Genomic DNA, 23,349 nt, shown 5'->3' on the forward strand with positions numbered 1-23,349 from the left:
ACAGCTGTGGAAAGCTTATGATTCAACTCAAGTTAGAGCTTCAGTTTATTATGTGATCATAAGGAAAACCATCTCAATTTGTACTGCCTATTTCAACAGTTAGTACATATATAGAATGTGATCTAAAAGCTTATTACCGCATCAGATTTGATATTTAATGCCACGAAATATTCACAATAAGGATCATAAACAGTTTGGACATATTACAAACTGAAAGATGTAGGTATTAATAAAATACATAAAATAAAAAATGAAATTATTATTAAAACATAAAAGAAACGTAACAATGATCACAGCCGTTCTTAATCACAGAATAAAAAAAACTTAAAAAAAAACAGCTTCAAAGAATATTTGAATAAAATAGAGGTTGAAAAGGAATCACAACTATGGTAAAATAAATACTCAAAGATGACCCGCCGCGCTGTCAGCGGCAGCCTACGAACGACTCGTTGTATTTCTCAAAGGGCTGCTGGCTCTTCATGGACTTTCTGGGCCCTTGGTCGGACCTGTGTTTGAAGATGGGCGAGCGGAGGAACTGCACGTCCGTGAACTTGTCTCCACGTCGGAGTTTCCTGGAAACGCGGGAATAAATAAAAGAATCCTTCGGTGAATTCCTGGGACAGACACAAGCGGAGAAGTGGTCATAGTAAAAAGCCACTAACGCGTTCAGCGATGGCTCCTTGTAGTCCACCGTCATGGTGCAGCTCCTCTTGCGGGTACGGACGGGGATGGAGCAGTGGACGTCGGAGAGGCGTGAGCCACCGGCAGAGAACTTGCGGTACGCTGCGGGGGACAGATTGGTCACATCACACAGACTCAAGCCCCGCCCCGCTGTCCTGACACCAAACCTCCCTGTGGAAAACGTGAGAAACAGTCCCGCTGGAGGTTAGTGAGCTGTGTGTGTGTGTGGGCCTGCACACCAGTGAGGAGCTAACGTGCGCAGTGAAGCCACACAGAATGCCCCTAAAAACCCATCCATCTTACGTTTCTTGCACTTGGTGGACTTCCTGGGAGTCTGGTTGGGCGGGAGAGGAGGGCAGAGGTCTTCTCTGAAGCTGGTGAGGACGCTGTCTATCATCATTTCAGCCTCCAGTCCAGGGGTGACAGCGATGGCGCCCAGGTTATCTATTTCCCCCCCACAAGGCTCTGGAACAAAGACAAAGCATCACCTGTTTGGTAAAACATCTATATAAAGATCAAGTTGAGATTGAATGAAACATGTTTATTTATATTAGATACATTATCCAGTATACATATCTGGTAAAAAGCACGGGTAGAGATTCAAGATTGAGATCAGTATGTTCTGGATGAATTTGTGATCATTTGGCCTGTATGTATGCTGACGGCCCAGATCACCAGTTAACCGTATGGAAGCATTTTAATAAATGTTGGTCAGAGACTATCTGCATTTTTGGTAAATTAGGTTAGTTAGGAAAATTAGGACCAGGTTGAAAATGGCGGTCAGTTCTATGGTAGACCAAAGGGAAGATATAGCTTAATTATACTACTATATAAATAATAAATAATACTACTTTGCAGGTATTTGTTTATCATTGTACTTGGTGGACTTCCTGGGAGGCTGGTTGGGCAGGAGAGGAGGGCAGGGGTCTTTGAAGCCAGTGAGGACGTTGTCTGTCCTATTTTGTTAATTCACTTAATTTTTTGCTCTGGGATTTAATTGCCTGTATGTTTCAGCATTGGTTTTTAAGAATTTACAGATAACATTTACGGTTCTTCCTGGCCGGGCCTCTAGCTATATTTTAGACCTCTTAACCCTAAATGAGACTATATGTAGCTTGAGTTCCTCAGAGCGGAGCTTGTTGTCTACTTTGTCACCTTAAAACTAAGTGTGACAGAGCGTTTGCCCTCAGAGCCCTAGGGAACAACCTGACTGAGAAAATAAGTCTGGCTGGGTTTGGGTAATGCTTGGTTTCAAGTCTTCTTTCTACTGGAAAACATCCTGATTGTAGTCGAGATGTCTTTATCTCTTATTTGGCATTATATTATTTTATGTTATTTAATTCATTGATTTACTGTTTAACCATTGTCTGCGTATTTATTTTATCTGCATATGGACTTGTTGTACCTTGTCTTTGTATTTAGTTTTTTCTTATATTTGATGTTCTCTGTGAAGCACTTTGGAACTCAGTTATAAAAAGTGCCCAATAAATAAATGTATTATTATTATTAATGTATGAAATTGTGGTCAACAAGAATTATTTCCTAAACCATGACAGAATCAACCTTCTCTTTCATATTTACGTTGGTGGTTCTCCTGTTCAGCTGGGTCAGTTCTTCCAGCAGAAACACGATCAGGGGTCACAGGCAGCTTCACTCTCTCCTGGGACACAGCTTCACTCTCTGAACCATCCTCGCTAGACACTACACACACACACACACACACACACACACACACACACACACACACACACACACACACACACACACACACACACACACACACACACACACACACACACACACACACACACACACACACACACACGATATGGAGGCTTAAATTTAAAAGGAAGAGAATAAGAAAGGCATCGACTGGTAATTAAGTTAAACCATCAATTTTCTTATCTAAAAGTTAATGTCTTAAATATGAACTACGTATAGTATTGAAAGAAAATGCCCGAGTTCACGGAATACAATGACTGCTTAGGTTACATTAACTCAACCCTGCAATTTTGAGAGAAAAATGATTAAGTAAAAAACAAACTATATATGTATGTGACAAATAACCTCTTGAACTTGAGCTTGAACGTAAACCTAAGTTCTCAGTGAGCAGGTCGTCCTCTTTGGTCGCCTTCACTGCACTTTGTCTGCAGCGCCTTCGGGTGGGGACCATCTTGCTCCTGTCGGGGGAGCTCAGTCTTCTCCAGGCTCTGACAGGAACATAGGGACTATCATCCAGATCAGACGAAGACAAAGACACATCAGACTCTCTCTCCATGGAAACCATAGGCGTGGACTGCGCTGGAGTCTGTCCCATGTGTGTGTCTTCTTCGTGGACGGGTGTGGCTGCCTGGGCATCTTCAGCCTTTGCCTTGAACGGGGTGAGGTGAACCGTCCCCTCGCAGTCAAAGTCAAACGTGTCGTTGAAGCCGAGCGAGGTGTTGAGCTTGTCAGTCTGCGGCTGAGCTGCCTTCCTGGCCCGAGTGGCGGATTGCTCCCGGCTTTTAGAGCGAGCTCTGGGTTTCGGATTTTCCCACGGTTTCTTGAACGGGCCACGCTCTGGTTTGCGGCCCCTCTCAGGTTTCCGCGCCACCGGCTCCGGTTTAGGCCGGGGCTGCTGATTGGCTCTTTTCCTGCCAAGCTGCTGCTGAGATTTGGCTGGAGCGGGCTCTGGTGTGGAGTGCTGGATCTCCTCTGGTCTGCTGGTGCTGATCTGCTGGCTTCTCTGATCTGACAGTTCAGTGGGCTCAGCTGGTTCTGGTCCAACTTTGGGCTTTGTTTGGTTCCTGGTTATACATTCACTGTGAATAGGGCTTGCTGTGAATGCCCCAACATCCTCCAGAATATCTGCAACAGCCGTCGCCGCACCCAGAGCAAGGTTCACGTTGCCCAGTTGCCTTGGCCCCTGCAGACGCTCAGACGTTCTTCTGTTGCAGCGCCATGCTCCACGCCTCACAACCACCGTGGGTGGCAGAATGACTTCTGTGTCGATTTCAATCCGTCTCGGCCCTTCTGGTGCCTGAAAGTCTGCAAGCAAAGGGAAATTAATAGTACTGAGTTTATTACCACACAGCTTAATTCAGAATGTTTTATATTAGTCATAAAAATTATGCTTCCCATATAAATAAAATACATGTTTTTTGTGCTCTTAGTAGTGCAATCTTGAATATAAATTAAAACATCTAATCTCCTTTCACTTATGACATAACGCGTGCATAGTACCTTGACTGTTGGTTGGAGCCTCACACATGAGGTGCTTGTCAGTGTTTGGTCTGATCTGTCTTTTCCTGTAAAATTCCATAAGTTGATTGAAGGCAACTGGACATAGGAATTCATGTATTTGATTTAGAATCTCTTACCTGGATAATTCCTCTGAGTTGTGAGGTTCAGCTGGGAGTTTAGTAGAGTCACTCTATAATTACAATAGAAATTATCATGACTTTTTATTTTTATAACGATGTACCTATAAAAATGAAAACAAAAACACAGTATTAACAGAATTTCTTTGATCCTGGTCGGACCTTCATGTTATCAACACGTTAATCCCCGGTGAAATTGACTGAGCTTGAAGTCACTGAACCAGGATGGCCATTATTCTGTGCACTCACATCTTCATAGAGGACAAACTACAGTGGCCCAAGACACAGTATACATACAAGCATCACAATCCTAACCTCAAACCTCCCAGGCACAACAGCCTTACCGTCACCAAGACCTCCTGTTCCTTAAGTTTCCTCTTGAGCAACAGCAGGTGGATAAACAACGCCTGCTGTTCTCTCTTCATCTGCAGGATCACGTTGTTGGCCTGCTGCACTTTCTCCTTTTCTGCCTGCAAGGCCAGAGCCAGCAGCTTGTTGTTCAACTGGACTCCCTTCAGGATGATGTGCCTTGTGTTACCCACTTGGAGGTAGAAAAGTAAAGGGGGGAGGGTTAATTGGTTGGGGAATTGACTGTGTGGCCCACAATTTGTTGGAGGGTGTCAAGATTTCCACATTAGAGTAAAGTAAATTACACTGGAAGATATAAATCGGATATAAATTTCAACTGTTGCATGTCAAAAATGTGTTGGTATATGGATATTAGGGGGGATGGTGCTCAGGCGGTAGAGCTGGTCGTCTAGTGATCTAAAGGTTGCTGGTTCAATCCCAGGCTCCTCCTGCTAGCATGCTGTGGTGTCCTTGAGCAAGACACTTAACCCCTAATTGCTCCTGATGGCTGCGTCCATCGGTGATTGAACAATTGTAAGTCGCTTGGGATAAAAGCGTCTGCTAAATGCAATGCAATGCAATGCAATGCAATGCAATGCAACATTGTCTACAAGGAGCGTACATTTGATATGCATTAAGGCCACGGACCCCATTTGAAGAAAGCATGTCTCTGGGGCCACAATTTATATTGCTAGATATAATTTAGTTCACAATTATAAGATTAGCGTCAAACTATGATCACAACATTATTTTTGATTTCCTCAAGTCGTTTATAACCAAGTGAGCATGTCATTCATTTCAGCAAGTACAACTGTAAGGGTGTCTTTGCATGCTCTCCGCTTCATGGTAAGGGTTCCATTTAACCCCGCCCCCTCAAAAATGATAGGCATTAAGGCATTAGGCATTCACAAAGTGTATTCATGCTTTGTGTAACCAACAACAACAACAGCAGCAACAGCAACAACAACAACAACAACAACAACAACAACAACAACAACAACAGGATAGGATCTTTCCTCACCGTTGGTTTGTCTTGTAATCTTCCTGTGTCCTCTGGGTGCTGTGGCGCTGGACAGCCGTTTGTTCCTTTTCTCCTTCATCTTCTCCTTTATGTTGTCCAGACTCTGCTGGATGGACTTCTTCTGGACCCTCTCCCTCGCCATGGCCACGGCCCCTTACCGCAACACAACGACGTTCAAACATTACAAGAGGAGGAGGAAAACGCAGCCAGACGCAGTGGTAGACGTTAGCTAAGCCGCTCGCATTTTAGACTCTAAAATGCGACGCAACGAGACTTACCCGCATGAGGGTGGGGTGAGACGTGTTGTCTCCGTGTGTGCATCACCTAAACGCGACGTTCGATGCGCAATAAATTGCAATAATAATAGGACATAATAGTCTATTCCGTTCACAACTGCACGGTTGCTGACGTTCGAATTGTCCGCTGCGGCCGCTCATTGGTCGAAGGGGGGGGGGTCACGTCACTTCCGGTAAATCAATTTTCCGCCAGCAGATGGCGCAGTGCACCACAAACACATGACTACACGTGTACGTCACAGTTGTAATACATAGAGAATTACGACTAAAATGAACAGGAACAAATGTAAATTCCCATCAAGAGGATTTAAACTAATATATATTTTGTACTGATGGTTGATTGCGATTGGGCTGAGACAAAGACAAAGACAGTCATTTCGAAGATGAGAAGAATAACAATGAGAAGAATCTTTGGACACACGCACCGCAACACGCACGCACGCACACACACACACACACACACACCACAACGTACGCACTCATGCAGTGACGGTGACCAACACACACACGCACACACACGCACACACACGCACACACACACACACACCACAACGTATGCACTCATGCAGTGACGGTGACCAACACACACACACACACACACACACACACACACGCACACACACACACAAACGCACACACACACACACACACCACAACGTATGCACTCATGCAGTGACGGTGACCAACACACACACACACACACACACACACACACACACACACACACACACACACACACACACACACCTTGTTCTCTGCTTCTATCCCATCCTGGCTTGTCCTCCCTCCGGGGGGGGGGGGGGGGCAGCCAGGAGCAGTGGGCAGCACACAGGGACCAATTTCATACGTCAATCGCTGGTCAGACAACGATTTTCTGCATGTTTTTTGGTGGGGGTCCTCACTGACGTTACAAGGAGGGAACCCCATGTGAGCACGGGGAGAACATGCAAACTCCACACAGAAAGGCCTCTAATCGGGAGATTATATTGAGTATTTATTAGGTTCTGGTACAAAAGTTTTAAGAACGTGCGCCAGGGGTCTTTCCGGAAGAGAGCCCCGATCTCCGGGGGCCGGCTGGTTGTAATTGTCTCTGTGGTGACTTTTACCGTCAGAATCACAAAAAGTGCAGTTGCTGTGGATAGTGTAAAAGCTGAACATTGCTTTGTGACAAATGTTTGAGATTTCAATAAAGATCATTATGTTCGGGAAATTTTCGGGAACATGGTGTGCACCCACACGTAAGCCCGGGCACTGGCTATGAGACTAAACAACATGACCCTATATGGTTACATGGTTAGTGAAAAGAAATGGGGGTGAGTGTGACGACCCATCATTACCAAATAAATTACATCATTTTCAGTACCCATCACTTATTTGTTCTTTGTACCTTGACTTATTTTTATTAAGTGTATTTTGCTTGTTTGCATTTTTATGTTTTTATGTTTATGTCTCCTTTACTTTCCATATGTGCACCTAAAAAGGTGTAATTATTCCGTTCAACAAGATAGGGAATTGTGTCTTTGCATTGAGCTATAAAATGTTGCATAAATATTGCAAATTATTGCACAATTGTTGTATAAAAAGCATTCTGCATTTGCACACTTGACAAGCACAGGGCTTGTTTACTCTAAAGGGTTAACATGGTCATATTGGTACACATTTCAGGTACGCTGAATACTGTACAAGGCCGGGGATTTAAAGCAGGAGCAGCAGGAGTGCTTTCAAATCCTAACCTGAGAGAACCTGAGATTTAATTAATGCAGGATAACTTCCGCTCATCTGTTCTAGCTTTTTCTCAATGGGAAAAATATCCCTCGCCACACAGCAGAAAGACAGAAACAAACATATAGACTCTCCAGAGAACCTTGGTGTGTATTGGCTCCCTTGCTCGGATTTCCAGATCTACAGTTTCATCTTATTCCTTTCCATACTATCCGCGTGTCAGAGGAGACGAAAAAAAACAAAAAAACAATGATAATAAAATATCTTTTAGCAGAGAATCGAAGACATCAGTTCTAATGCGTTGGTCGGTCAATCGTGGTATTGTGTTGGCTGCAAGACTTTGATGAAGGCCCAATGAACAGAAGATTATAAACAGTAGTAGATTAAGATCAAATAGATTAATTCTACAATTATTTTTCACATTCATACTGTAAAGGCTTACTGTAAACCCTGCAGATACATAATTACCAAGCAATCGCCAACCTGGCTCTGACAAAGTATGCCCTTACACTGCTCTCAATGTGTGCGAGCAGCTCCTCACCCAGATGAAAAGCATTAACTTTAATTTGTGCACGCAGCTTCCCACAGCACAAAATAAGCCACAGCGCTGTGCTAATATGGAAAGTGTGTGAAGTCAAACTCCGAATTAGGGATAATGAAATCATAACACAGGGTGTGTAATCAGCCCCAAGGCAAACATTAAGAAAGGAACAGATTAGAGATTCATGGAATTTGGTTTTATGGCTGCTGGATTAATAGAGTTTGTAGGACGGATAACTCTTTGTACAAACCCCACAGGCCTAGACATCTCCTTTACTTTATTATTGCGAAAAACAATGTTTACCTTAATAGTCTATTGTGCAGTAAAATGCCCTTGATGTTTCAATACTATGATCAAATGAACGTAACTGAGATCATTCACCAATGCATTTGCAGTCACAGACTTATTTCTTTGAGGACACGACTAAGAGTACACCTGCAATGGCATGCACTTTAAAAACTGGGGCAAGAGAAGCACAAAGCCTCACAGTCACAATGAGACTCTCTGGCGATACAGTTTGGCCATTATGCCTTCCAGGCTGTAATACTTTCAGAGCCTACGTCACCTTTTTTCTTTTTTTCTTTTGCAGGTTTAACATTAGTCCCTCGTCTCACAGGGATAAAGCAGTTCTTGGTTCGCCAGGCGGGGCTGTTTCTGAACACTCACACAGGGGAGACCGGGAGTTGGAAAAGACCGTTTCATTGCAGAAGAAGAGGACTCACATCCCTCCTTTGTTATTCCATGACCTCAGTCCACCATTAAGCTTTATCGACAGCCGTGGGCAGAAGTTCTCGACCTGACTCACGACCCCCGACCGGTACCTGTGCCCCAGGTCCCTGCCCACCTTTCTGCAACCCTGGCGACCCACTGGAGGCGGAGATGCATCGCTGGCCGATGAGCAGCTCCCATAGGCTGTGTGGTGCAGGAGTTGAAATGGACATCGCTACATGACGTCATGGAGGAGTGGCTGTTCAGGGACCAATGTTTACTCCATTACACCACGTACAATACAGGGTCTGGATGGAACGGTCATGTGGGTGAAGGGTAAAGGAAGGGTCAGGAAATTTGAGTTTCTAGATGCAAAATAATATAGAATTGAGATAATCTGTGCAACTTGTAACTTAATTTAGTTTTAGATTAAATATTGGCAGTTGCCTTTTTAATATCCATTTTTCAGAGTGTTTTCTTATTTCTCTTGTTGCTGTTTAAAGGTGCAGTGCGAAGAATTTAGTGGCATCTAGTGTTTCGGTAAATTCTACACACTGCGCCTTTTTTTCTTTTTCATGTAAACCTTTGTTTAGTGATTTGAATTTAACAACACTATAGCAAACAGCTCAAATGGCGACAGTTTTCGTCCCAACCCAGCCTAGAATTTTATTATTCCGGATGAACAGCAGGCAAACCGGCCCTCGCATGGCCTGCACAACTCTCCTTTCTACTCCCTCCAGCCAAGCCAGTGCTGAAAAACACTCCCCGGGCGCCACGTCAGGCTTCAGTGCTGCTGACATGCGTGTGTGTCGTGCATCTGTATGTAAGAGACCCTGTTAACAGAACAGCAATTAAAAGAACAAGGAGGAAATCAAAATGAAACAAAGAATGTTGAAAATGGGAGACATTTCAGCGGGGGGTTGAGCTTGGCTCCTCAGGGGCCGAGGAGGCCTGGATTCTGAGAGCCAGCTTAATATTAAATATTAAGCCGAGAATCCTTCACTGTATGCAGATGTTTCTAATCACCAGATGTCCTCGGCGGCAGTTAGGCTGCTGTGACAACTGCGAGATGATTTAAATGATTTGTTTTTGGAGGTACTACGGGACAGGAATTTGTATTTTCCAGCTCAACAGTTTCAATATTGCAGTAATTCATATATTATTTTAATAGTAAGTTTAAAGACTGATCAAATTACCTTTGACCTTGGCAAATATTAAAGATGACATCACCTCGCACACCCCCCCGTGGTAGACAGCGTGTTCATGTTCTACAGAAACAACTACGCTATGTGTGTCTGCGCGAACCCTTCAATGTTCAAAAGGTTCCATGGGAGCTTCCCCTCTGTTGGATTAATGTTGCTGCAGCATCAGGTTAAGGTTAGGGTCAAAAACTCAAATAATGCAAAACATTTGTGGTCTGTGTCTCTCTCACAGGGACGCTTGGGCTGGAGATCTTTACCTAATCTAAGTAATAAATCATCTGTAGAAGAGGGCTTAATCTGGAGCCAAACATAGGAAATGGATGTCTCCTAATTTATCTTGATTTGTTATATTTTAAGAAAATACCTGAAAGGGAACCCAGAGGGCGTTATTGTCGATCTGCTGTTCCCCTGAAGATGGAAGACTGATGGTTCTGGCGTCGAAGTCGAAGTTGGAACAAAGAGAATTACGGGTTTGGGAGGTGGTGACATCTGGTGTCTGACAACGTCTCAGCGGACACCTATTCACGGAGCTAAAACAAATTAAAAAAACCTCTTTTATGCAGATCCAAAAGGAGTTCCTGTCGGGGGCTGTAATATATAGTCATTTCTTTTCAAGTGTCCCCTTTTTACAGTAAGCCTGGTAAAAACAATGCAGCTCACCATAGGCGGTCATTCCTGTGCCTGGGGCTGGTTATGTCCCTATATCACGTCATATTAACTGTGTATGAAGACCCAATAAAGACACACAGCTGCAGAGGTCATCATCCACTGTCACGGTTTATTAAAAATAATAAAAAAAATCTTATTTCAAGCATGCTTAGATTACATTCACACTCATTTGCATTTGGGACCGACAGCAATTAGCAATCATAGAAGTTCCTGTTTCACGTACTTTGTTTCGTTTGCCCGTGTTGGAACTGCGATGGCACTAATGAAATAAACCAACCAACCACATTACTGATCCAGTCCAGGCCTTACGGTGACTAGGGAGGATAAGTCTTATCTAAACAGACTTTAAAATGGTACTTCTACACACACACACACACACACACACACACACACAAACACAAACACACGCGCACACACAAACACACACACACACACACACACACACACACACACACACAAACACAGGTACGCACACACAGGCAAGCACACCAACACGCGCACAGACCCTCACAGGCACACACACACACACAAGTACGCACACGCAAGCACACAAACACACGCACACACGCCCGCGCACGCAGGCACACACACACACAAACATGCACACACAGGCACACTCAAACACAAGCACAAGCACACACACAAACACACGTATGCACACACACGCAAGCACAGCAACACGCACACACGCACACACGCACACACACACACACACACACACACACACACACACACACACACACACACACACACACACACACACACACAAAATACTAAATTCTGCTATGTGTTTCCATATCTATAGATGATGTCATTGGTCCACTGCACTTTATTTGTGTCCAGTTTCCATCCTGGTTTCAGTCCGCGTAGATTTGCGATGTCTTCCCCATGACACGCACACTCGCCCGCGCACGCACACAAACACGCGCATGCACGCACACGCACACACACACACACACTCGCCTGCGCACGCATACAAACACGCGCACGCACACACACACACACACACACACACACACACACACACACACACAAAATACTAAATTCTGCTATGTGTTTCCATATCTATAGATGATGTCATTGGTCCACTGCACTTTATTTGTGTCCAGTTTCCATCCTGGTTTCAGTCTGTGTAGATTTGGGATGTTTTACCCATGACCGCAGGTGTCTCTGCCTGGTATCTCGAGTTTAAGTTTGAGTCCAAAACTCTACACAATCCATGGGTCTGTGTGGCGTGAGGACGACCACATGGCGAGGGTGTGTTGGGGCCGTGGTCCATTGAGATGTAGCTCCCGGTCAGTAAGGGGAAAACAGAACAGGGGTGTGTGCGGAGCAGATTGGCCTGGCGGCCGGATGCAGCAGGGCCTGGGCGAGGGGCTGCGTCGGGAACAGCGAGGGGCCGGAGTTGGGCGTGGCTCGAAGGTGGAAGGGCAGCAGAGTCGCCATGGCGGCGGCGGTGGCCGCAGAGCGCTGCCGCCGGACGAGACACGAGGACAGAGGTTTGATCAAGTCCTGCTCCTTCCTCAGCGCCAGGCGAACCTGCGGGGGAACACAAATGTACCAACAACTCAGGCCCGTACACGGTCATCCTCATTGTGCAACCTCAAGTCTGGCTTCAAAGCATACTCTTGTCATCTCCATGTTACTCAAAACCAATCAGGTTGGTGTCATATCAACTTCTAAAGCGGGATACACACTACAAGATAATGGAGCCCATTTTGGGCCCCATTCCGCCCTTCAGACCGTGAGAGAAAAATGCATACAATCAACTATTTCAATGAGGACAATAGCCTCTACCTGTAGAGGGGGGGGGGGGGGCTTCAAAACATTGCCTCTGTGTTTCCAGGAGCCAGCACCCCCCCCCCCCCAGAGTTTCCGTAAAGAGGAATGTTCTTTCTCGTTACAGTGTCAATTCTAACATGGAAGAACCAGATCCCATTCGGTCCTGTTTACCTCGGAGATGAAGAATAACCCCAGGGGAGCCTGGAGGTGCATTGTAAGGGATCATGAGCTGCGTCTGCCAGGTGAGGTTTGCAAGTGCCTGTGAAGTCACTGTTTTGGGGCTAACACCCAGGGAGACAGCTGAGGGGCACAGCCCTGTAAACGACTTCTGACCAAGGCCACACCCTGTGTTGTTGTATAAAGCCCTCTTCATCTGAAATAACATCAGACTGGTCAGAACACTGCTTTGGAGCAGTACTGAATCTTTCTCTTTATTCTGCAGAATGAATATCTTTAATATTCTCACTTCTTGTTTTCTTGCAGCGGGCTGATTAACCTCACCGATCATGGCAGAAGAATTTCTTCCACAGGACGTTCGTGAGCAGAGTCCCGACTTTTTTGGTGGTCCTAGATTACCTTGCCAGATTTTCCTGCGGTGTGAGGTATGTTAAGGGTGTTTTTTACTTCCCCGATCCAACATCCTGTACTGCGAGGGGGGAACCCCTGGGAGGCCGTCTGTTGTATTGTCAGGTGAGAAAGACAGATATCTGATTGGGAGTCAAGCGGACTGAAACGGAAGAAGAAGAAGTCATAAACACAACACCAGCCACGGCGCCAAACGCAAACGCTGCAAAGCAGAACATGTGCAGTACATCCCTGCCGTCGAATCCAGCTGGAACCAGCTACAAACCTGAGCAGGTCATTAGCTGGTCTTGCTGGATTTACCTGGTGGGCCAGATTCGTCAAGCTGGTTTGACTGGTGATCAGCTGGTAGACCAGTTGGTGTAGCTGGTTGAGAGGTGAGCAGTGTGACTGGTCGGATGGCTTCAGACCAGCATGGTCGTGATGGTGTGACTGGTCGGATGGCTTCAGACCAGCATGGTCGTGATGGTGTGACTGGTCTTGTAATTAGATTTGATTGTAAGTTAATGTACAACGGTGTCTACATGGAATCACTTGAACTCTGATTCCCCTTCAATTTCCCCATAAGTAGCTGCAAAGTCAGACGTGTTTTTTCTACTTCTTGGACGACAATGGCCCATACTGGATATTCTGCTGGTTGCAACAATTCCCTGAAGATTCCTTCTTCTACCTCCTTTCCCTTCGTTATTGTGTATTATTTTTGATTTTTCTTTGAGATGAGTTATTTCTCTCCGGTTCCGCGAGCTGTCTCCCATAGGTTCCGTCTATGTGTCTTCCTCTTCTGTGATTGGCTGGACCGAGAAAAACCTGCAATGTGATTGGCTGCTGCAGGATTTTTTCGCTTGCGGCGAGCCAAAGGTCTCGGACGCCGCTCCCTGTGCTCCTCTGAAGGGGCCCAGGACGTCCCTGGAAATACTGAAAAAGTCCCGTTGGTGGGCGTAACGCACCTCGGAGCTGCTTTGTCACCCGCTCATAAACACCAAAGAAGAAGAACGTTGGTTTTTTTTTCGCTTCAGCGTGAAACTGGGAGAGAAGTGTCAGACATCTGCACTGGGTTTTTCACCGCGATTATCCAAAAAGATGTTCACTTCGCATGCTTATGTTCACGTTGTGGGTGACGGCCTGAAGGGTGCTGTCAGGAGTAAGACGTTCAAGGGTTAAATACAGTGACTTCAATCCTCGTGGACTTTATTGGATTCGTTGGAGGAACACTCGCAAATTCTTCAAGGGACAAATTATGAAAGGTAACATATAGCCCATGTTGGTTACGCCCGCAAACGTTAGCTAACATTAGCTAATATTTGTTACATTACATAAGTTAACCAAGGCAGTGAAACTTCAGCTGTCTGGCTCACATTTTGACCTTTGGCACTTAAAATTAAACATGAGCATTAGCCATACTACTACTACTACCACTAACACTTTTAGTATTAGCCACACGGCTAACATTTTTAGCACAACTAAACTGGGCTGACTGACTAACGGCTAGTGATGATGAACGGTAGCGGGGCATTTTATTTGAGCTGGTTTTTCTTGACCCCGCGAATACGTTCCACAGAATGTGTTCATTTGAGAATTGCTTCGGTGCTAAACGTGACTAGCTAACTTAGCATTGTTGGATCTAACGCTGCTTCACATGAGAGGATCCAAACCAGATGAAAAGGTAAATGAATGCACTGCTCTCATCCTCATGTTATTATGATTGGCTTTGAAGAAAATCTTAGTTTTTTTTTTTAATTGATCGATTGATTCATTGATATCTACAATTTTATAATAGGTAGGTTAAAGTAATTTCCAAGGCCATCAAATAAATAAACAAATAATTAATTAAACAGACAGACAGACAAACAAACAAATAAATAGATAAATAAATGGATGGATGAGTAGGTGCAGATTTAAATGAAGCAGGTACTGAGACTCTTATATATCATTTATGCTCCCCCCCCTCTCTCTCTCGTTGTTGTTTTCGGGACTGGCTACAGGCCAAAAACCTGCCAGAGGAGGAACTAAAAAAAAAGACACTCAACATAGTACATGTCTACATGGTAGATATATAACGGAAAAATACTATGGACATCACCAAAAAGTGCACCTAACTGAACCATCAGGGTCCCCCAGTGTCCCGTAAAACCTGGATATCCTGAAAATTTATGGACGAGTTTTCCAGTCCAGGAAAACACATGGAAATTCGAAAACTGATCAAATGTCCTGGAAATATCAGTGAGATTCTGGAACGTTATAAAGTTTGGCTAAGGTTACATATTCAAATGTTTTTCTTTGCTTGTTTTTCAGGTGTTTGATGGCTTGTGTCTTGGTTTGTGTCGTTTCCTCAATCCTATAGCGTGTGTACTACACGGCTAGGGGGGGGGGGGGGTCTTAAAAGGTGTGGTGTCGGCCTGTGTGGGAAGTCTTTCCCTGGCCAACAACTCAACTGAAGTGAGGGGAGAAAATGCTTGTTCTTCAACACGGACGGTGCATTCACACACACACACACACACACACACACACGTCAGACCCAGAGGACTCACCGCCCGTGGACCCTGCTGGCGCTGGGTGGGGCCGTAGGGGCTGAACTTAGGTTTGGCCGGTTTTCCAGCTGCTCTGTCTTTATGCCTCCTGCTGCTGATGTGCTGGGGGGCGAGAGAGAGAGAGAGAGAGAGAGAGAGAGAGAGAGAGAGAGAGAGAGAAAGAAAGAGGTGCGGGCGGGGACAGAACAGCCATGAAGACCGAGCGCTAAACCCAAGACGACATGTTTCCGTAGCGGGAGGGGAGACGGATCCCAAAAGGGGGAAAAAGCTCAGACGGAACGCCCGATATTTCTTCGCTATATCTGCGGAGCTCGGAATATTCATAAGGGAAAGTGCTTAAAAATGGTTTGGATTTGGGTTGACAAGCACCAACAGATGTCCGTGGCCTCGGCCCCTGACTGTTGGATATGCATGAGCACCTGGACAAAGTCTACTCTAATCCGTCCCGATTGCCGAGACCACAGCCGTGCGATCGCAGCGCTGATAACGCCGCGACTGTACCCGCTCAGCTGGAGAGGCTGCGCTGACTCTCTTTCACCCGCCTTTCACGGCAAGTTTTGGGGGATCGTGAGATTGTAGTGAAAAGCGGTTCGATCGAAACTCAACCGTTCATTAAATCATGTTAACTCGGCAACTTTGTCAATCCAAACAAAAAAGATCAGCCATCATGGGAACGGGTCTTTTCATTTTTCCTCTCTTTAGGATTAAGACCTACTCACAAACTATTTTGTTTTATTTGTGTCCCATTGTTAGCTACTGTAATCGGTTTGATTACACAAAAGTGGCAACGTTGGGTCTTTATGGGTTCAACTTTTCCTACTTACTTCTTTAAAGTTGACCTATTACGCAAAAGTCACTTGTTCAGTGTTTGTGCACATACACTTAGGTCTCTGGTGGGTCTATTAACACACAAAATGTGAAATAAGACAACCCAGTCAGTTCATTGTGAGCTGTCAGTTTCAGAATACATGTCCTGAAACAACCAGTTCACATTTGCCGCCCAACCCCTACGTCACGGTGGGATTCAGCAGAATTAGAAATGTCCCCCATCTGAGTAACTCAACAAACAAATAACAAAAAGAAAAAGAAAGAGAAATTAAGGCCAACTGTCCATGAAGGAACTGCAGACAGTGAAAATGTAAGAATTAAAAAATAATTTTGCAACAAAAAAAAAGCATGGTTATTGTCAATTTATATATTTGTAGAGTATTTATTTATTTGATTTAATTTTATTTCACGACATTAACATGAAGAAATAATCCCTGCGTCTGAGAGTCCCAGTGGGTCGTGGTGCAGTGTTGTCCCACAAGCCTGAAGGAAGGCAACGAAAGTCAGAACTAACTTTGAAATGAAGCCTGGTAGATCTGATATGAGTGAAGATTCAGAAACCGGATTGCTTGTTTCTCGCCTCAAATTTGCTCAGAAACAGATTTTGGTGGACTGATGAGGTGAAATCAGTGAAAGTTATGGAGTAAATACAACGGAACCTGGGAGCCATGCTCAAACCCCATTGGCTACAAAACCTGGAACTTTTGCTCAAACGCCATTGGCTCACAGAACTTGGGGCCTTTGGAGGGTGGCTCCTCCCACAAAAAAAACTTTTTGGAACAGAATGGTTAAGAGGCATGTTAGAATGGCTAGAATTCATAATCTGAATTGTATTTTCAGAAAAAGAAAATTTTAAAACACGTTTTGGGGACCTCAGAGACCTATATTTACTTGCGGTAAAAGGAGCATAATAGTTCCCCCTTAAACTTTGCAGTTTGAGGTAACCTGCACAACAACTCACCTGTTTAAGCTGCGTCTCTGAGTTGACATGCACGTCGCAGATCTCGCAGTGGAACGTTTTGTTCTGGAGTCCGGTCGGCGTCTCAGATTGGGCGGTGAACTTTGCCTTGACCCCCGACCTGGGAAAGGACTTGATGGCTCCGTCCCCGCTCCTGGCGTCCAGCATGGTCTTGTGCTTGGTGCCTTGGTACGAGATGGAGGGATACCTCGGTGATAATGTTCAGCATCAAATGGAGCACGGCAAAGTTAGAAAACATTCACATTGTGCTCTTGCGGTGCCTTCGATTTCAACACTATTTCTTTTGGACACTGACATCGGACACTGCCTTCTAAGACTGGCTTGCCGATTGAGCAGTGGAAAGCTATTAAAAAGAAATCACTTCTTTGCAAAATGAAGCGTTGTATACAGCCAACTGAAATAAACATAATCAAAAGGTGCACGGACATTTACAGTCAATACCATGTAGAACAATCAAGTTCCGTGAAGGCTGAGAAACACGCACGTCTCTTCATGGGATGAGTTAATAAATCCTGTTTATGTTTTATTGCCGCATCTCGTAAACATAAATAACTGTGAAATGATGTGCAATGAGCAAGGCTCCTGAGCCCATTCCCACAGTTATCCGTAATTAGTTGAATTGCGTATAAAACAGGCTGTTTATTGTTGTCATGACAAATGAGGAAGGAAAGCCAAAGAAAAACAGCGGCGGAGATGAAAGTGAATCACTGGATGTGTTTTGTGAACCAACGGTGCGGTGCGATGAACAGACCATACTGGTCAAATTGAGTTTCTTCCATTTGACTTGTCGCACATTTTACATTACCCCGGGCCATTTTACTGATTATTAGAAGAAAATTTGAACAGTGTGGTCGAAATGGAGTTCAATTAGATGGAAAGCGATCAGGAGGTAATGTAAAATGGGTTTTCCTTGAAAACAGAAAAATAACACACAAAAATAACCACACCACTTAAAGGCTTAATTTTTGGCACCCCTAAAGATATCATACTGAATGCCAGAGAACAACAGCAGCGTTTGGTGGCTGCACTTCTCAACAAGGTGAGAAGAAATCGCATGATTTTTCAGCCAAGTACAGCTTTGATGAACTTTGTTAAATTCAAATCAGAAGAGTGGTTTCTTCTTTATAAACGAGCGAAAACAAAGTGATTAAAAACAAAAAAAATCACACAAGCTTGAAATTAGAATAATGATTCATTTTGAGGGATATATATTTGCCTCCTAAAAGAGTAATGTCACAAACAGTAAAAAGGTTGCACAGAAAGCCTTCTCTTTGACATTATCCTCACCCTAACCCACCCGACCAAGACTCATCGGATGTGAGATCTGCGCGTCCTCACCCCATGTTGTGTTTTTAGAAAGTGCCATCCATAATTTCTGCTCTGGTTGTGGGAATGATATCAATCTCACTCCCAGTTGTGTTTAAAATAGCTCCGATGTTCACACGTCAGGCCACGGAGGCGCCGCCTGACTTTGAAAGGAGTGAATCCGGTCCTGCAGTGTGTGTGTGTGTGTGTGTGTGTGTGTGTGTGTGTGTGTGTGTGTGTGTGTGTGTGTGTGTGTGTGTGTGTGTGTGTGTGTGTGTGTGTGAGTGTGTGCGTGCGTGCGTGCCTGCGTGTGTGTGTGTGCGTGTGTGTGCGTGAGTGGTTCTCACCGCTGTTGTGGGCCTGCAGCTGGGTGGCGGAGTTGACAGCCACTTTGCAGAGGGAGCAGTAGAGCAGTCGTCTGGCTTTCTCTTCCTCCGTCTCCGTCTCCATCTCTTTCTCCGCCTCCTCCGCCTCCGGCCCCGTCCTCGGGGGAGCAATGGGCGACAGGGAGGTATCCGCCGAGCCGCCGCCACTGGACGCTGGGGCCTCGGAGGAGGCGGTAGCTGCTGGCACCTCTTAAACAAGAAAGTAAGATACGTTGTCGTTTGCATCGTCTGTATTGAGGATTCTAAACAAACGTGTGGGATTTAAAAACTGCCAGCGTTCGAGCGAGACGCAGAGACAGAAAAAGAGCTCTGTGTGTGATCTCATAGGATATACGATATAAAACCCACCAGCATTAAAAGGACACTGGGATTACGAGGACAAATTAGGTGACCTCATAATTTATAAGGAATTTAAATTGAATTCAAATGCATCTTCTCAGGATTCTAAAACAATACTATACCTATACCTGTGTGTGTGCATGTGCGTGTGTGTGTGTGTGTGTGTGTGTGTGCGCGTGCACGCGCATGTGTGTGTGTGTGTGTGTGGTAGGAAATTCCAACATTTGGCCATTGTTGCCGAAACTCTTTGTAGAGTGTAGAACGCAAACCACAAATTTGGTTACACAAACAGAGAGAGAGAGAGAGAGAGAAAGAGAGAGAGAGACTGGGCTGCGGGTGATTATGAGCTCCTTCAACCTCCATAATCTCTCCCATAATCGATGATTTCTCCGGGGACGTGCTTTCCCGGAGCCTAAACGGAACAGCTCCGCAGCGAAAATACTTTGGCTGCGTTATCGCTCTGCGAGGCTGAGCTGCTGGAGCTGCTTCCCCCGGAGGAGGAAGGCTGATGTAAGGATTCACGGCTCGGTAATAACAATGATTATCTCCGCCATGCTGAGCGGGTGCTTGCTTGTTACCTTTGATACCCCCCCCCGCCACCCCACCCCCACCACCACCACCACCACCACCACCACCACCACTCTCGGAGGCTGATAAGGAGGCTGTTTGCCCAAGTAATCTGAGAGCGCTCTCCCGCCGCCACGCAAAAGTTACGCTGCACCGCAAGCGTTATTTTTCATTATTGTTCTTTGGCTCTCGCTCGCTTGCCCTGTTTGCAAACACACCCTCTAATTTCGGCAGTGTCAAGTGCAATTCAACCTGAAGGAATCAGACCCGACGAGGAGAGGAGAGGAATTTATTGTTACATACTCCCACATGCTTACAAAAGCAACACATCCAGAGGCACAGACACAGACACACACACACACACGCACACACGCACACACACACACACACACTGGTTTGAAATCAGTCAGCAAACTCAGGCCGTCCTACCACTACATACACTACATTCTCACATTTCCCAGGTGTTGTGCTGCCTGTGTAAATATGTATCCATGTAAACGTGAAGGATGCCGTTTAACCTTTAATCCTCACAGAGTGAGACTCGAGGCGGCGCAAAGCTTATCGCACATCAAAGAGTTAAAATTCATGACGTAGGAGGGAGAGAAAAGAGGTATAAGTCACAATCAAAGATGTGCTCCTGCCACTCGTTTGATGTCTGCGCACATTGAGACATATGAGACACACACAGACAGACACACACACACACACACACACACACACACACACACACACACACACACACACACACACACACACACACACCCACACACACACACACACACACCCACCTGAGGTGTCTGAGCTGGAGGGCTCTGCGCAGGGGGATGTGAGGATTTGTGACGTGGTTTCCTTGGCGACTGGTTCAGAGGTCCTGATCTTAGCATCCATTGCTTTGAGCCTCTTGGCGTGTCTGGTTCCACTGTAATGGGATGAAGCCTGCATCTGCATACATAACAAGTAGAAAACACATCAAATGAGGGCAGAGCAGATTATTCTATTAATATTGTTTTATATAACATACTGTATATCTGTCTGTCTGTCTGTCGATCTAGATTAAACAAACAACATAATCTACAAAAAAGAGAGCATGACAGGGGAATACGTTTGTAATAATTGGTGTTAGGTTCAGGTGATACAATCAATGCATTCCTCAACATATAATTAGTTGACATATAATTAAATGAACAAAATTACTTCATACCATACCACTTCTCCTGATTAACTTCCTCCTTAATTTTCATTTTGACCTCCCATCATATTTACTTCCAGGAATGAATGTATTATGGACCTCTATTGCCATGGCAACAAGCTCAAAAAGTCTTTCAGCTTGCATTGTTAACTTTTTTTTTTCCAAACCAACACTGCAAGACTCTTATTCATGTGTACTCTACATCCAAAGATCACACAAGTATGTTCACTGGAAAACACGTGCAGTGCCAATAAGAACTTAGTTAGTTCAAAATTAGGCTGTGAATTTTTATATTTTTGCTATCTTCGTTGTATTTTAACTGTTCAATAATACACATTTAACATCACCCAAAAAATGTCAGCTGTAATTATTCAACTTACCAACAGGGTAAATTGAATAATGTAATAGTGTAATAAGTTATGAATGGATCGAGTATAATGAACAATGACATCAATTTCAAAAGGGGTCCATTTGACCACCTTTATGCCTTCATGTAGTAGTTTTCTGGCACATGAATCCCGGGGCTAATATGAGTTCCGAATTGCACTTTTCGAGAGGTAATCTCGCCTGATGGTGAACGAAAATAGATAAAGAAAAAAATTAAATTAAATTAAATTAAATTTTAAAAAATGGATAAAGAAATAGTTGTGAATGTTACTGGCATCTTCAGATCCATTCCCAATGCATTCGCATACATTCACACCGTTCTCGATATGTATCAAAGGCGGTAATAGGGCTTTTTACTTCAGCAATCGCAAAACTTCACATGGGCACCTTTTCCCCGCAGAGCCGAATGGAACAAGCTCTGGCTCAGAAACATTCAGATACTCCCAGAACAGGTAAGGCGGCCTGCAAACAATAGACGGGCCTGATCCACATTTCAGTTTACCTGCGTGGGCGCGGGCGAGAAACGAACACATGCACGGGCGGAAGAAGAAAACAAAACCCAGAGCAAACGGTTCCCACCCCACCCACCTCGGAGTTGAACTTGAGTCGACAAACCCCGCAGGAACTGTGCCGTCTCTTCGAGGGCGTGGTCAGCCCCAAGCCCGGAGCCGCCAGAGCCTTGTGGACATGATCCATCTGCAACAGTTAGGGTTGAAGTTAGGGTGAGAGGAAGGTTACGCAACGCCTACTACACAGAGAAAGTAAATGCTTAAGATGAGGGGTTAACCCTCGTAGGGTAAACTGTTACGCAGGAATGTGACCAGATCCACATGCCGCTCACACTAGTATAAACACATGCTACATAAACACGTTAACCCACACAACGACACTTAAAAGATACATTTTTACCCTCAGCACCAATGGCGAGGCTTTGAGAGGCGAAGCCGTGGAGCCAAATCGGACTAAAAGCATTAACGCGGAGTTATTCTCACATTGGGAGAGGTATGTGAGTTCACTGCATGACTTATTTTCATTGAGACATTGTGACATGAGGACATGAAGGCTAACCAATTGCACAACAAAAGTGGTTCACTGTTAGCCTTGGGAACCAAATCTGCAGCTCATGTTTCATGTGCTCTGCAGAATACGTCTGGCCACCCTCCCATTCAAACAGATTTCCACCTGACCTTGCCGCGGTCGGGCCAATCACAACCGTTTTTTTCTAATACGGGGCGGGTTTGATACCATGACGATGCAGAGGAGTGGCGTTAACACACCTTACCAAGATGGCTGCCGCTGATGTGGAACGGTCTGTTGAATCCGTATTGCGACAGTATTAAACAAACTGGACGGTATATATTCTCTGGAAAGCGTTTGTTGATAAGAAAGATGTGTTTGCCGTACTTCTGACAGGATTTGGTAAAAGTTTAATTTACCAACTCACTCAGCGCTACATCACCTGTTTTGTTGCTCTGATTGGTTGCGGGTTTAACCAATTGTGTCCGGAGACATTTTGGTCTGCGCCCGTCGATAATGCCGCTTGGAAAATTGAAAATTAACAGAAAGATTCCAGACTGATAGTTCACTGTTACTGCACAGTACACGAACACAAGCCGAGCTGCCCGGTCATTGCTGAGGTTGGAAGCTGCACGGTGGGTGTGTTGGTGAGAATCCAGTGGTCATCCAGTTGGATCTTTGATCTCATGCAGCGATCTGCGTGAATCCACCGGAGAGCTTTGCCAGTCTGCGCACCACAGATTAATTCCATTCACTGTCTAAAACAATGAAGAGTACTTCTGTGTGTGTGTGTGTGTGTGTGTGTGTGTGTGTGTGTGTGTGTGTGTGTGTGTGTGTGTGTGTGTGTGTGTGTGTGTGTGTGTGTGTGTGTGTGTGTGTGTGTGTGTGTGTGTGTGTGTGTGTGTGTGTGTAA

The 23,349-nt window shown here is 45.0% G+C and overlaps 2 protein-coding genes across 2 annotated transcripts; both read right to left on the reverse strand.

Moving 5' to 3' along the window:
* Positions 1-233: 233 nt before the first annotated feature.
* sgo1 (shugoshin 1) lies at positions 234-5,772 on the reverse strand. Its single transcript, XM_080016213.1, has 10 exons — positions 5,688-5,772; positions 5,410-5,562; positions 4,385-4,581; positions 4,041-4,093; positions 3,904-3,968; positions 2,749-3,708; positions 2,263-2,382; positions 985-1,146; positions 663-852; positions 234-572 (listed from the first exon to the last, which is right to left on the reverse strand). The coding sequence occupies exons 1-10, from the start codon at positions 5,728-5,730 to the stop codon at positions 425-427; spliced, it is 2,091 nt and encodes a 696-aa protein (XP_079872339.1). The 5' UTR covers positions 5,731-5,772; the 3' UTR covers positions 234-424.
* A 6,071-nt stretch (positions 5,773-11,843) lies between these two features.
* Positions 11,844-23,124, reverse strand: LOC307242015 (zinc finger protein 385D-like; the record flags this gene model as incomplete). Its single annotated transcript, XM_080016339.1, has 8 exons — positions 11,844-12,086; positions 15,440-15,541; positions 17,229-17,410; positions 18,899-19,126; positions 20,632-20,785; positions 22,008-22,115; positions 22,329-22,381; positions 23,028-23,124. 8 exons carry the CDS (start codon positions 23,122-23,124, stop codon positions 11,844-11,846), a joined length of 1,167 nt encoding a protein of 388 aa, XP_079872465.1.
* Between the last annotated feature and the right edge of the window lie 225 nt (positions 23,125-23,349).

This window comes from Zeus faber (assembly GCF_960531495.2).
Source record: "Zeus faber genome assembly, chromosome: 1".
NCBI lineage: Eukaryota > Metazoa > Chordata > Actinopteri > Zeiformes > Zeidae > Zeus > Zeus faber.

What these genes read in the sequence shown, in the direction of transcription:
- sgo1 (XM_080016213.1), bottom strand. Translation starts at nt 5,730, where the DNA reads ATGCACACACGGAGACAACACGTCTCACCCCACCCTCATGCGG. An exon ending in GATTACAAGACAAACCAACG is followed by an intron (nt 4,582 to 5,409) that starts GTGAGGAAAGAT and finishes TCTACCTCCAAG; the next exon opens with TGGGTAACACAAGGCACATC. An exon ending in TTCAAGCTCAAGTTCAAGAG is followed by an intron (nt 2,383 to 2,748) that starts GTTATTTGTCAC and finishes GTGTGTGTGTAG; the next exon opens with TGTCTAGCGAGGATGGTTCA.